This window comes from Peromyscus maniculatus, chromosome 19 (assembly GCF_049852395.1).
Source record: "Peromyscus maniculatus bairdii isolate BWxNUB_F1_BW_parent chromosome 19, HU_Pman_BW_mat_3.1, whole genome shotgun sequence".
NCBI lineage: Eukaryota > Metazoa > Chordata > Mammalia > Rodentia > Cricetidae > Peromyscus > Peromyscus maniculatus.
In genome coordinates, this window is record NC_134870.1 from 21,545,099 (window position 1) to 21,560,610 (window position 15,512).

The 15,512-nt window shown below is 44.6% G+C and overlaps 1 protein-coding gene across 16 annotated transcripts in view; it reads left to right on the plus strand.

The window, feature by feature from the left end:
- The window catches only part of Sap130 (Sin3A associated protein 130), a 97,392-nt gene that overhangs the window by 22,707 nt on the left and 59,173 nt on the right, over positions 1-15,512 (plus strand). For 4 of the 16 annotated variants that reach the window (XM_042263972.2, XM_042263974.2, XM_042263973.2 and 1 more), the window contains exons 2-3: positions 3,945-4,062; positions 14,754-14,989. In XM_042263972.2, the coding sequence (XP_042119906.1) occupies positions 3,945-4,062; positions 14,754-14,989 (354 nt within the window). Of the gene's footprint in view, positions 1-2,083; positions 2,422-2,975; positions 3,499-3,944; positions 4,063-14,753; positions 14,990-15,512 lie in introns of those variants that run through there. The other 12 variants (XM_076554867.1, XM_076554863.1, XM_076554869.1 and 9 more) reach the window with 10 other exon arrangements.

A 15,512-nucleotide genomic window follows, 5' to 3' on the forward strand; every position in this document is an offset into this window, starting at 1 on the left:
TACAGGACATCAGTGTATTAGTTCAGGTTTCTATTGCTGCAACTGAATACCATGACCAAAAGAAGCACGTTGGGGAGAAAAGGATTTATTTGTCTTACACTTCAACACTGCTGTTCATTATTAAAGAAGTCAGGGCAGGAACTCAAGCAGGGCAGGAACCTGAAGGCAGGAGCTGATGCAGAGGTCATGGGGGGGTGCTGCTTACTGACTTGCTCCCCATGGCTTGCTCAGCATGCTTTCTTATAGAACCCAGGAGCACCAGCCATGTTACAGTGCTGTCATGTGGTGGTGTTGGCATGCCTGCTCACACACATGTTGTTTCTCAGCACCATCCCTTGGCATTGTAGGCACAACTGTTTACACACATGACATGAAGCCCCAGCACAATCCTGTGGTGATGTGTGCATGCCTGTTCACATGCATGTGGTTTCCCAGTGCCATCCTGTGATGGCATGGGCATAAGTGTTCACACACAAGCTGTGACCAAGTGCCATCACATGGCAGTGTGGCTATACAGACCTGTTCACACAATTGCCATGTCCCTGTAACATCATCAGACACGTCTGTTCACACATGTTCTGTGTCCTGGCATTGTTACATCATGGTGTGAGCATGCCTATTCACATGTATGCTGTCCCAGCACCACTGCCATGGAAGTATAGGCATGCCTGTGCACACACATGCCATATCCCAGTACCATCTCATGTCCACATGGGCATTCCTGTTCACAGACATGGGGTTGCTCAGTGCTATCCTGTAGTGGCATGGGTATGTGTGTACACACAAAAGCCATGTCTCAGTGCTATCCTGTAGTGGCATGGGCATGCGTGTACACACAAAAGCCATGTCTCAGTGCTATCATGCTGGCATATCTGTTCATACACATTCCATGTTCTGCATCATCATGTCACAGTATGGGCATGCCTCCTCATATGTATGCCATGTTCCAGGATTTCAGGTGGTGGCACAGGAATGCCTATTCATATGCATACTGTATCCAGGCAGCATCCCTTGGTGGTGTGGGCATGCACCTGTACAAACATGTGTGATTCTAAGAGCCTAACTTGGGTGCTAGGAACTGAACCTGAGGCCTCTGCAAGAACACACATTCTTAACCACCAACCATCTCTCAGCCTTTGAATGGCGTTTTACTTTTATTACATATTCATTTCGTGTACAAGCACCTTGCTAACCACCTCATCCGCTCCTTCAGTAGGTATTAATAACTCAAAGCAGCAGTTTGAGACTGTGGCAGAACTCAACAAGATGTAGACACGTACAAGCCTGCAGTTCCAGTTACTCTGGAGAACGAGGCAGGAGGAATCAAGTTCAAGGCCTGAAGGGCTACAGATGAAGTTCAGGGCCAGTCTGGCCAATTTAGTGAACACCTATGCCAAAAATATTAACAAAAGGTATGCGGTCAGAGACCACCTAAATAGAGAGCAGGCTGAAGAATGTCAGTTGCTCTTAGAAGCCAGAGAGTTAAATAATGACATGAAAAAGTAAAATAGTATGAAGAGAGGCACTTTTGAGACTCTGGTAGCCAGGAGGTTGGCTCATAGCCATTTGTGACAGAAATAATCGATTATGATCTCCATTTATTGTCTAACAAATCACAAAACTCTAGTTCTAAATGACCTTCTGGGAAGAGGAGTTCGTAATCTCCTAGCAGACAAAAATTTTATAGCAGCATCTCTGGCAAGGGCATAAACTCTATAAACTTTCACCACAAGCAAAACAACACCCCACCCCTCTCTTCGCAATCCGGAAGACTTAATCAAAAGCGGAGCTGCCTTCTCCAACTGTGTGCACTAAACCCAAACCAGGAGGGTGCTCGGCTCCTGCGGGGCTTAGTCCCTCCAGTGATCCCAGGATCCCTACACGCGGCGAGGGGAGGAGGGCAGAAGGTGGATCCCGCGGGTTCCTGGGGCAGCCACAATCCTCCTTTACTTTTTGCGCGTTGCACCGCCTCCACCTCCGGGGTAAAATGCAACCCAGTGCTTTCCCGCTGAGGCGAAAGCATGGAATACCTTTATCTTTTCAGTCGCCAAAAGAAATGACATAACAGTCTTCAGACTGGACTGCAATGGAGTGGGAAGCCCGCGTCGGGTCCCCCCCAGGCCCCGCCCTCCCAGGACAGGGGACTACACTTCCCAGGGGCCTCCGCGGGCCCGAGAGGCGTGCCCGACGGCCTTCCCGCTCTCTTCAGGCCAGGAGTGGCTGTCAGGGAGAGGGGCGGGGTTTGTCGCAGCCAGTGAGCGAAGGTCTCGTTACGGCGGCGGAAGCAGCGGCGCTGGAGTGAGGGGTGGGGGACAGAGTGCTATCGGCCCGGCGGTGGCTGCGGGTCCGAAGCCCGAGGACAGTAGACTCACAGACGGAGAGCGCACAGGAGCAAGCTAGAGGCGGCGTGGCCGCGCCCAGGTAATGGCGGAACGCGAGCCGGGAGGGCGGGGAGGAGTCGAGGGGGCGGGACTGCATGGCCAGTCCCGGTGCTCGTCCCCGGGGAAGGACAGAGCCGTACACAGCTCTTGCAGCCCTGCTTCCAGCGCTCTAGCGAGCTGGAGGCAGAGCTGTGGAGTCGGCGGCAGGGCCCCGGTTGCTCGGTGCGAGGAAGGGCGAGAACCCCCGAGGGGTGGGCAGCCCCGGGCACGGGGGCGTGGCGGACGCGGGCCTCGGTCGGGAAGTCCGCGGGAGGGAGGACGGCCTAGGGAGTTTGGCTGCTGGAGCAGTTTAAAGTGACTCTCCACATCCGGGCCCTGCGCCCGCCGCTTTCAGACCCCTGCCGGGGCGGGGCCTCCCGGATCCCCGCCCTTCTTGCCGGGGATCGCCTCGCTTTCCCTTCCATTGGCCCAGCCGAGGGGTTCAGGCTGCTCCCCGCCCCCAGCGAGACCGGCGCCTCATTGGCTGGCGGCCGGCGGGAGGGTGGGGCGGGCCCAGAACGCGCAGGCAGCTGCGGATTGGTGCCGGGTCCAGTGACGCGCCCCGCGTCCGGCCAATGGGCGGGCGGGGGAGGCAGGGGTAGGTTGGGTGGTAAGAGGACTGGGAGCGGAGCGGCGGCTGGCCGTGGGGGTGAGTGTGGCGGGCGGGCTGAACTGAGGCGGGCCGGGGACGCGTTCCGAATCGCGTTCCCTCTGTGTCTGCGGAGCCCCTCGAGCCCTTCGTGGAGGCCACAGATAAAAAGGCACACTGCTTATCTTGACGAGAGGGCTCCGTAGGACATTTTCCCGGGGAGACAGAGCCTCGACACTCAGAGTGTCTGGAAGCGTGTGTCCTAGGATCTCGGAGGAGGAATGGGGCTAACTGGGGTAGAGGGGAGATCGGCGAAGCCTGACTCCAAAGGAAAAAGTGGAAGACGATTTTAGAGACTGTGGAAAAGGGCTCTAATCCTACCCGTGTCTCGCTTTGGGGGGGTTGTCCGTGATGAGGAAGAAAGGAAATCCTTAAATGGAGGCCTTGACGGAAAAGCGTTTGAGGATTCCGCAAACATCGGGTCTTAATGTAAGATTTCCGATCCGTTCTTGGGGCTGGGCATTATGACATACTAATTACGGTTCTGTTTGTCTTGGTGTGAGGCTTGAGTCTTTAAAAGAGCCATGCTATTTCCCATAAAATTTTACATAGATAGCCTATGGTTATGGTAATAACTAGCATTTGGCGGCTATATAACATTCAGTATCTATTTTTTTTACTACAGCGATCCATAAGTGTTTTTGGAAGGTTATAGTATCCTCCAACACTTGTATAAAGACTGTCATTATTAATTTAGCCTTAGTACATAAAGAGTCCTCAATTAGATGTCTGCACTATTAATCATAACTCACGGTTAGAAAAATGAAGCTGTATTTGTGTTTCTGAGAGATGTTGTGATTACTAAAGATGCTTTGATCTCTCAATGTTGGTTCTAATTTCGGAATCTGGTAGTAATGGAATGACTTGTTTTGCAGGTGGAAATGAGTTCTCAGCAGTTTCCTCGGTTGGGAACCCCTTCCCCTGGGCTCAGCCAGGCACCTTCACAGATCGCAAACAGTGGTTCCACAGGCTTGATAAACCAGGTTGCCACAGGTGAGATGTGTTACATTTCTTTCATATTGCTTAGTTTTAAGAATGTTACTAACTTCAAATTAGCAAATTCCTTCTCATAACTACTAGTCTACTGGCTTTGAGGAAAGGATGTATTGATACACTTTTAAAATAAGGCATATTCCCTCTTTTTTTGGTCATTTATATTTTCTGGGGTAAGTGTACAACTTTAGTAAATCATGCTTATACGAATCATTTTTAAATGTATTAGTATGTTAGCATTTTATTAACTCTCAGGGTATAGGTATGGTAATAGTGCCACTAGAGAGCCCAACAGTGAGTGGGACAGAAGCCTTACTTCTTAGGACCGTAAGGTCTAGGAAAAGAGAAGTAGATAGCATGTGTCTGGGTCTGTCTTCATGCATGTGTGTTTGAAGGCCAGAGGTCAACCTCACATATGCTTCCCCAGGAACTGTTCACCTTGTTTTTTCATACAGGGTCCCCTCACTGAGTCTGGGGCTCTGAGCAGGCTAGGCTGACAAGTACTTCATTGACTGAGCTGTTCCCCAACCCTGGAAAAGACGGTTGAAAAGTATATATTCACATGTTTGCACTTGGGTTTTTATTTGTAATATATCCTTTCGGTGCTGTAGATTAGTTGATATTCGTTGGTGAACAATATTGCCTATAATAATATTTGACTGTGTGTAGAGACATTTGTGGTTGTCACAGCTGAGAGGTACTGAACATCCTTAAATGCACCAGACAAACCACTTCTGCCTTCTAACAATCATCAAAGCTAGTGAGCAATCTTCAGATGTTGTTTTCACTCTGTATCGAGCAAATACTGCAAGCTGAAATGAAATCCTTTTCCTGGTCTGTTTGGTCACCATCCAGTTCTTGTACTCTTTACGGCAAACGCTACTGTTGTTCATTCATCGCTCAAGCCAAAGGCTGAGGCATCTTTGGTTGTGATTGATTGTGTTCTAGCTACTCTTTCCTCTTCCTCTCCCAACCCTAGCATTGACTCATAATGTAGCCCAGGCTGGCCTCAAACTCTTGACTCTCCTACTTCAGGAGAGTCCTGGGATCACAAGTTTGTTTCACCAGGCCTGGCTGATTTTATCTGCCAGTGAGCTGGGGCCTTACTATTTTGAGCTTGTTTCTTTTGCTTTGACTACTTCCTGCTGACTTTGTTTTTAATTGCAGATTTTTTTGTTGTTGTTACTTTAAGCTGCTCTCTGCCTGCCATTGGACAGTATGTACTCATTTTTCTGCATATAACATGTCCCGTTTCCATGGCTCAGGGCTTTCTTCCTTCCCAGGTTCGGTATTGGCTGGTTGTTCTTCCTTGAGGATTCATCTTAGACACCATTTTCTGGATGTCTTTGCTGACTTTATTTTCTACTACATTTCAGATTCTGTGTGTTTCATGAACCTTTGTATGCACATACTTGCTATAATGGATAGCACAAGGTGTAGTCAGCAACTTCTTGTAGAGCCATCTAAAGTGCTTTCTTTCTTGTTAGGCATAGTGATGCACATCTGTAGTCTAAGCATTTGAGTAGTTGAAGAAAGCTTATCAGTTTAAAGCAATGCAGCTGAAGTTTGGCTGCAAAGCAGGTCCAGGACCATGGGCTCCGTGAGACAACCCCTGCCCCGAAACAGTTCTGACAACATGTTGTTGCCTTTGGCAGAAGTTCATTACAGTGATTTAAAGAGCTGAAGATAAGAACATTGGTTTTTGAAGGGAAAGAAATGAGAGCTGTACTTATGGAAAAAAGAAAGGCAGATCATCATTGGAGCTTTGCAGTGTGATGCTTGATGCTAATCAAGCCTAATGCTTCTTTCCTAGACTGTTTTTCATGGTTCACCCTCATGCTTCTGTACTCTCCACACATTTCAAGACCCAGCTCAAAACTTAATAGGTAGACTGTTCATGAAAAATTTCAGAAGACTATTAAGTTGTCTTATTTTTCCTTTTATTTTAAGTAAATCAAATTTATTTTCCAAAAAATGTTAAGTCTGGGATTAACCAGTCCAGCATGATCTGGTAGCTTCGTGATCATCACCCAGTTTCTTTCTTTGTCAGAAGCTGTCAGTGTAGCACTCTTGACAGGGTGCTTGTCTAGCAGATGGAAGCTCTGGGCTCCATCCCTAGCACCACATAAATGGGATGTAGTGGTCCATGCTTATAGTCCCAACTGTTAGAAGGTAGAGGAAAGAGGATCAGGAGTTCAAGACCAACCCTGGCTGCATAGCGTATCTGAGGCTATCCTGGACTACATGAGACCCTAGTCACAACAGAAGAGGAAGATGGAGGAAGAGAGGAGGTTTTCACCTAAGTAGTTACATATTTCTCTGTTTCATGAGAGATGATGTGGGGTCCTAGGCATGCCAGGAATTAAAGTATAAGTTTAAAGTTAAGAAGTAGAAATAGCGCCGGGCGGTGGTGGCGCAAGCCTTTAATCCCAGCACTTGGGAGGCAGAGCCAGGCGGATCTTTGTGAGTTCGAGACCAGCCTGGGCTACAGAGCGAGATCCAGGAAAGGCACAAAGCTACACAGAGAAACCCTGTCTCAAAAAAACAAAAAACAAAAAACAAACAAAAAAAAAAGAAGTAGAAATAGCTAATGCTTCAAGATTCTGTTGAAGATGAATAGAAACATGGTTGGGGATATAACTCAGTGGCACAGGACTTATCTTGAATGTTTCAGATCTCTGGGTTTGATCCTCAACAACCCCATCCCCTCCCCCAAAATAAATAAGTCCAAAAGTGTGGAGGAACCAGATAAATGAATTTCCAAAGAGCCTAGTGGGAAATGATCAGTACATTCTAATTTAATAAAGTTGTTAAAAATCAGTCTTCCTGGACCAAATAGGCTTTGGGAAAGTTTAGGAAATGGTCCATTTTCTTAATTTTTTTTTTTAACTAGGAAACAAATTGGTTTGGGTAACCAGGAAAGTAAACAATCATAAACAATATGGTCATATATATATATAGAAAATCTTAATCTTTTTTTTAAAACTGTCAGAATAAGTGGCATTAGTAAAATAATAGGCTACAAGATCAATGTGTGAAAGTTCATTACATGTCTGAATACTGGCAATAGACAATTTTTTCATGTGTCTGTAGTTTATGTGTTTGTGTGGATGTGTGTGCCAAAAATCATGTCAAGTGTCTTTGGTCGCTCTCCATCTTTAGTGTTTGAGGCAGGGTCCCTTACTGAACATGGAACGCATGGATTTAGCTAGGTTGGCCAGGCACTGACCTTCAGGGATCTACCTCTGCAGCCCCCACTCCCACCAAGTGCAGGGTGACAGGTGTGTGCCACCGTGCTCAGCTCTTCTGTGGGCACTGGGCCTCCACACTCAGGTGCTGGGCTTGCATAGCACGTACATAGTGACTGACCCATCTCCCCAGCGTAGACGCAAGGTGGGTTTTCGTTGTTAATGTCCATTTACAATAGCTACCGAAAATAACAGCAGAAGATAAATTTAAGAAAATACATGTAAGGCTGGGTAAGGTAACACATACCTTTGATCCCACTACTCAGGAGGCTGAGACAGGCAGACCTCAGTGAGTTTGAGGCTAGCCTAATCTACATAGCAAATTCCAGGCCAGCCATGAGCACATAGTGAGACCCTGTCTCAACATAAATATATTTAAGACCTGAAGTCAAACACATTGAGACAGTGACATGAGACATTGCTGAGCAATATTGAAGAACTAGATACATGAAAAACTTGATGGTCACAAATTGAAGTACTTAACATTTTCGACACCATTGTTTCTTCCCTAAGTGCGTATATATGATATAAAGATATCATAATAGCACCCTTGTGTACTTTTTTTTCTTTTTTTTTTTTTTTTTGGTTTTTCGAGACAGGGTTTCTCTGTGTAGTTTTAGTGCCTGTCCTGGATCTTGCTCTGTAGACCAGGCTGGCCTCGAACTCACAGAGATCCACTTGACTCTACCTCCCGAGTGCTGGGATTAAAGGCATGTGCCACTGCTGCCCAGCTCCTTGTGTACTTTTTTGTAGAATCTTGACAACCTGGCTCTAAAATTTGTGTGGAAATCCAAAGGGTTTAAGGATTTCTAAAGCAATTTTGACCCCAGAGAAAGGAAAATCATCATTACCTTACTTTACAACTTATTACAAAACTTCATTAATCAAGATGGTGTAGTATTGGCATTATATAGGTGAATAAAGTACACTATCCAGAAAGTGATTCATAGGTAGATAGAAAGTCATTCATAGGTAAAAAGAAAGTCGTTCATAGGTAGGTAGAAAGTCATTCATAGGTAGATAGAAAGTCATTCATAGGTAGGTAGATAGACAAACAGATGTATGTTTTGTTTTGTTCTTTAACAAAAGTGTGTGATTAATAGGGGAATGAACTTGAATAAACATACCAGTGTGGAGGGAGAAAACAACTTTGTAGGGTGTGTTTTCTTTTTCTACCCTGGAACCTGGAGATCAAACTCAGGGCATCAGACTTACATGGCAAGTGATTTTACCCTCAGAGTTAATCTCGCTAGCCCCAAAATACCAGAATATAGGGGAGAATAGACCTTGACCATTACTTTCCTCTTACATAAAAGTTAATTTACTTTAGACCATTGATCTAAATGTAAACTTTTTAATTTCTAAAAGAAAACATAGGAGAAACAGTTTGCAACTTTTCAGTAAGCAAAAATTTCTTAGGTCACAAAATAATACAAAGTGTAACAAACAGTTGATGTAAATTAAAAATAACTTCATTTCAAAAGACATCACTAACAATATCAAGTGGGATGCCCCCAAATGGTATAAGGGTATTTTTTAATAATGTGTCTATAATGACTCATATCCTGAATGTAGAAAGAATTCCTATAACTGAGTAATAAAAAGATAAAAAGCTTAACTTTTTTTTTTTTTTTTTTTTTTTTTTTGGTTTTTTCGAGACAGGGAAAAGCTTAACTTTTTAAGGGTAAGAAAAAAAATTATTGTCTACTTAATAGATAGCCAACAATAGTGATGAGTGCCAAAGAAGTACATGGAAAGATGCATATCATTTCTCATCCTCGGAAGAGTAAAAATGAAAAGCACAGTAAGCTAGCATAGATCCGCTTGAATAACTAAAGTTGAAGTGACTGAATGCCGTGGACTGGTATGACTGAGGCAGTAGAACTCTGAGTGTTGGCATGGGGGGAAGGGGTGAGGATACAAAATGGTCAGGCAGAATCTTAAAAAATTAAACATATACTAACTCACAACTGACCCATCTTATTCCTTCAGTATTTAACCAAGTTAAGTGAAAGTGTATGCTCATTCAAAGATTTATACTCAGGAGTTTACGGAATTTTTGTTCCTAATGGCCAAAAACGGAAAATTCAAAGGTTTGTCAAATGGTGACTAGATAAGCAAGTTGTACTATGTCTGCTTGCTGGACTGCTCTCTCTCACTACCAAAGCCCGGCATCAGTGCATGTGCACACAAGAGCGTGCGTGAATTTCCCTGCAGTGTAGTGTGCTAAGGAAAAGCAGTCAGACTCCTGGAACCACACATTGTATGATTCTGTGTGTGGAATCCTGGACGTGACAGCTGTAATGACAGAGCAAGTCAGTAATGTCTAGGGAGAGAGAGCTGATAGCAGAGGAGCAGGAGTGAACTAGTTAACAGTGATGGTCAGGCTTCTGTGTAGTGATTGAGTGATGGTTACAGCTTTACAGACTTTGGTGAAAGTTTTACACAGAGAATTGGTGAATTTTTTTATTTTTATATATATTATTAGTGGATTTTATCTGTAGATTATATCTCAGTAAAGCTGACTAATTAAGAGATGCACATATACTTCACTAAAGACAAATGGTCATTAAAAAACAAAACTGTTCAGCATTGCTGGTCATTGTGGCAATCCCAGTTCAAGCCCTAATGAGATGCATACTCTCCACCAGAATGGCTGTAAGTATATCAAGGATTTGTGAGGATGGAGAATGCCTGGAACCCACAGAGCTGCTGGCAGAAACATAGAATGGTACAGCTGCTTTAGAAACAGCCTTGACAGTCCTTTAGAAAGTAAAACGTTAACATTTTACATCGCCATTCTGCTCGCAAGAGTGCTGATGAAATTTCTATAAAAAGTCATTGAGTTATCTTCAAGTAGACACTATTGCAGTGGTTCTCAGCCTTCCTAATGCTGCGACCCTTTAATACAGCTCCCATGTTGTGGTGACCCCAACCATAAAGTTATTTTGTTGCTATTTCATAACTGTAATTTTGCTGCTGTTACGAATCCTAATGTATATGTCTGTTTTCCAAAGGGGTCTCAACCCACATGTGAAAACCAGTGCACTATTGTGTATATCACTCAGTCAAGTGATTATATAAATCCCAAATGTAAGATTTCTGAGTGCTCTGGAGAATCAAGTCAGTTATGTGTAAAATAGAAATTACAACTGGAAAGATGACGCGCCTGTTAAGGATACTTCCTACTTTTGTAGGGGATCTAGTTGAGTTCCCAGCACCTATATCAGGTGACTCACAATTACCTGTAACTAACTCCAGCTCCAGGGACTCTGATACCTTCTTCAGGACTCTGAGGGCACATACACTCAACATGCACATACACACAGACACAGACACACACACACACACACTCTTACACATATAATTTTAAAATAATTTTTAAAACCTTCAAAAAGAAAATAAAAGTCACTTCATCTAGCTCTTATACTTTCAGAACCAATTTCCTGAAGAATTCATTAGGACTTTTGGAAAAGTCTAAAATAATCATAAGTAACACAGTAGTTGTAAAACCTGCAGTAGAATCTCACCTAACATTTTACAAATGATGTAGTAAGTTGGGGCTAAGGAGATGACTTGGTGTAAAGTATTTGGGGTGCAGGCATGACCTGAGTTTAGACTCCCCGCACTCATGTCAAACGATGGGTAGGTGGACACACATTTCTGTAACTCCATTTTGGGGGCGGGGGACACAGAGACAGGCAGATCCCAGGGGCTGTAGCCAAAACATAAGGAGGAGGGAAGTAGAAGACACCCACTGTCAACCTTTGGCCTCCAGAGGGTGTGAAACAGATGAGTGCATATACCATGTGCCCCCCAAAAGTTGCCATATGTTCTAATTATTCATTACATTGGCAGTAGTAGGTTTATAGCCAGTAGAATATTATAATAGCAAAGCTTGAAAACTATCCTAAATGTCTCAGCAGTAAGATAGATATCTTGTAGCTTAATCGCATAGTGGCAGGCACACTGTGGCATGCTGAGAATGAAATGTTTCTGGCTATGTGCAGTAATATGCATCGGTCATATCTGTAAGAGAAAGAAGCAGGAAAGTAGGTTTGGCGGGTGTATTTTTCCCCCTGAGCTATCGCTCAGTTTGGCACTAACCTCAAGTTAGAAAGTAGAATGATGGATATCTTGGGTAGGATGATGACTTCCGTAGAGCTGAATGGAGGTTGTCTGGAGCCAGTGGTGTTTGGGGTTTTACTGGGTGTTGGTATGTTGAGTGAGTTCAGTTTGTGACATTGTTCTTGCAGAGACATGGATAAACATCTACTCACCACACCTAGGGAATCTTTGGAAGGCCAAAGTAAGAATACCATCAAGGTCCACCTTGTACCAATGAGGTTTTATTTTGTTTTTATTGTTTTAGTTTTGGTTTTTTGGTTGGTTGGTTGGTTAGTTGGTTGGCTTTTTTGTTTTTGTGGGGGTTTTTTTGTTTGTTTGTTTGGTTGGTTTTGGTTTTTCGAGGCAGGGTTTTTCTGTGTAGCCTTGGCTGTCCTGGAACTCTCTAAGCTGGCTTTGAACTCACAGATCCTCCTGCCCCTGCCTCCCTGAGTGCTCGGATTAAAAGTGTGCACCACCACTGCCCAGCGAACCAATGAGTTTTATTGGGGTTAGTTATAGAAATATAGGTGAGAAGATACTTAGAGGAGCAGAAATGACTCAGAGACAGCTGTATCACCAAAGCCCACCCCAGCATGGATGACAGCTCACAGAAGCTGGAGAGTGGAGCATCCTGCACAAACCTGCCAGCAGTTCCACAGGCTGGAGACTGTCCTTTGCAGGCAGCCTGGCCGCTCTGCCTGTTTCAGGCTGCTTAGCTCCCAAGGGCCTCTCAGCAGTCCTTACAGCTCATGTGTGCTTGAGGAGGAGGGGCAGGGTAGATCGCGACAGTTTGAGGGACTTCTGAAGCATTTGAGTTGTGTACTTCCTGAGTGTGATAAGATGCCTGTGGAATATTTCACCTCCCCTTAGAATATCCTGTGTCTTAAGAGCTTCTTTTGAAGATGGAAAGGTTTGTTTGGAGGAAATTACTTCATAATCCTGACTTAAGCATTTTTTTTAACAAATCAAATTTATCTTTGATGTATAATATTGAATTTATCAATCTTGTTAACAGAAAAAATTTATATTTAATAGAGCATTTTTTAAAAACAGATTTAACAGGCTTTTGTAAAAAAATATTCATGTTTGTCAATGCCAGTATTCTTCAGAGTTCAGTTTTTTTCCCTTTTTATTGAAAATATATATTTTTCATACACTATTCTGATTACAGTTTCCTCCCCCTACTCCTCCCAGTTCCTCCCCACCTCCCCTCCCATTCAGGTCCACACCCCTTCTAGAAAACACCTAGAAAACAAAGAGATATCTGAGGAATAATAATAAGATCAATCAGCACCAAATGGGGAGATGACAGAACAACCAGACAGGGAAAGAGCCAAAGCCAAAGCACAAGAAATGCACAGAGATGCAGAGACACCAGTTCTCACACCCAGGGATCCCATGAAAATCAACCTGAAGACGTAATGTGTACATGCACAAAGGACCTGTGAAGTAGTGGGGGTGGGGGAAGCCCTGGCTTAATTTTATAAGACAAAGAGCCCCCAAAGAGGCCATTGAGTTCATTTTGTGTTGGTCATCTACTGCTGGCCATGATTTGTTTCCCCAGTGAGACTCCCTTGGAGAAAATTACGTTTTTATCTGCAAGTGGCAATCAATTGAAAATAGCTTCTACAGTAGAGATGGGGGCATGTGTCTACTTCTTTCAGCTACAGGACCTCATCTGGTGCAGACCCATGCAGGCCCCGTGCATGGTGCCACACTCTGTGAGATCATATGTGCACCAGCCCTGTTGTGTCTAGAAGGCCTTGATTCCTTGGTGTCCTCCATCCCTTCTGGCTCTTAACTCTTTCTGCCTCTTCTGCAGGGTTCCCTGAGCCTTGAGGGGAGGGATTTAATGGATTCATCCCATTTAGGACAGAGTGCTCCATGGTCTCTCACTCTGCACATTGTTTGGCTGTGGGTCTCTATATTTGTTCCCATCTACTGCAGGAGGAAGCTTCTCTGATGATGCCTGAGAAGGCACTGATTTATGAGTATAGCAGAATGTCATTAGGAGTCATTTTATTGCTGTATTCCTTTAGCAGAACAGTAGTATTTGGTTTTCCTCTGGGACCATGGCCTATCTAGTCTCAGGTTCTTGGCCACCCAAGCAGTGTTGGGCATGGATTCCATCTCATGAAATGGGCTTTAACTCAAATCAGATAGTGGTTGGTTACTCCCCCGAGCTTTGTGCCATTGCTGCCCCAGCATATCTTGAAGGCAGGGCACTCTTGTAGACTGAAGATTAAACATATCCTTTTAATGCCGAGTTTTTGAGATTTTTGCCAGTCATGGTGGTGCATGCTTGTAATTTCAATACTTAGGCTGAGACAGGAGGATCACAAGGTAGAGGCCCATTAGGGCTGCAAAATTAGACATCCTCTCAAAACAAGCAAGTCATTTTAAATGAAGTTGTACTATACCCTATAGTATACTTTCAAATATTTGAAGGTTTTTTGTTTTAATTTTGTTTGTGTGTCTGTGCATGCATGTGTGCAAGTCAGGTATTGCCTCTCTCCTTCCACTCTGTAGGTTCTAGAGATCAAACTTAGGAGGTCATGCTTGGCAGGAGGTTTGTTTTCTCACTGAGCTCTCTCTGCAGCTACTATTTGAGCTTATTTTCAGTAACTGTCAGGACCCTGTGTTCATATTCAGAAGAAATCTTACATCCCAGAGTTCTGACTCTTGGTACCACTGTCCCTCAAAACAGGCTTACAAGGGGCTGGAGAGATGGCTCACCCGTTGAGTGTACTTGCTGCTTCTGCAAGTTCCTGGGTTTGATTCCATTCCCAGCGCCATGGGATGACTCACAGCCATCTTTAACTCCAGTTCCATAGTATCTGATGTCCTCTTCTGGCCTCCACAAGTACCAGGCACATGTGTACATGTAGACAAACACTAAAGAGAGGAAGGAAGGAAGGAAGAGAGCAAGCCTGTCATGTCTTAGACATGGGGCACACTCATAATCCCAGCAGTGGGAAGGCGGAGGCAGAAGGATTGCTGCAAGTATGGGGTTAGCTGGCTGTACATAATGAGTTCCAGGTCAGCCAGGACTAGGTAGCAAAGCTCTCTACAAAGCCCAAAAGGTAGAAATCCTTCCAAGAGAATTGGTAATGGTTTTATATATATATAACCCCAGCACTCTGTAGGCTAAGACAAGAGAATCACAAATTAGAGGCCTGTTGGACTGCAATAGTAAGGCCTCTTCTCCATGAAGAAAACAAGCATCACGAGGAATTGGTCACTCAGTCCTCAACAGCAAGGGCTACTCTGTGTTATGTTGATTAACCTTAGAAAATTGTAATAATAATACTTTTTCCATCTTAACATCTTCACTAGTGAACGATGAATCTGGCCGAGAGGCTGATGTTGGTGCCAGGGAGCACGTGGGTGCTAGCAGCTCCCTGCCACCCCGGGAAGAGAAGCAGGAGCCAGTCGTGGTAAGGCCTTATCCGCAGGTACAGATGCTACCTGCACACCATGCCGTCGCTTCAGCCACTCCTGTTGCAGTGACAGCCCCGCCAGCACACCTGACACCAGCAGTACCACTCTTTTCCTCAGAAGGACTCATGAAGGTAACGGTCTCAGGACCCACTGCACCACAGCTGAAGGCGGTGGCGGCGGGCACTGTAGTAAAGCTAACAGAATCGGCGGTTGTGCCCTAGGGTGCCCTCCAACCTTTCTCTTTTGGCTGTCACTCATCTTCCCTGTCATTTGGTCCTGTAATTTGCTCTGCTGCACTGATTAGACTGTGCTGAGCAGTTGGAATCACAGGACCTTTTCTTACCCGTGGTTGTTGATGTTGTTGTTTTATGGGGTTGATTGTTTTAAAACACAGTATTATGCTATAGTCCAGGCTAACTCCCCTTGTAGACCAAGCTAGCCTAAAACTTCTGACAGTCGTCTTGATTCTGCCTCCCAGTTGCTGGGATTACAGGTTTCTTCCACCGTATCTTAACTATTACATAAATTGATGTTGATAATTTTTCACCGGGCAGACATGCTGAGTTTTCTCTTGGTGCTCTTTTCCATGATTTGCTTTAGTAGTTGGAGGTATCTGAGCATGTGGCTCTGTGTGTTACTTAAGTTAATGTTTTA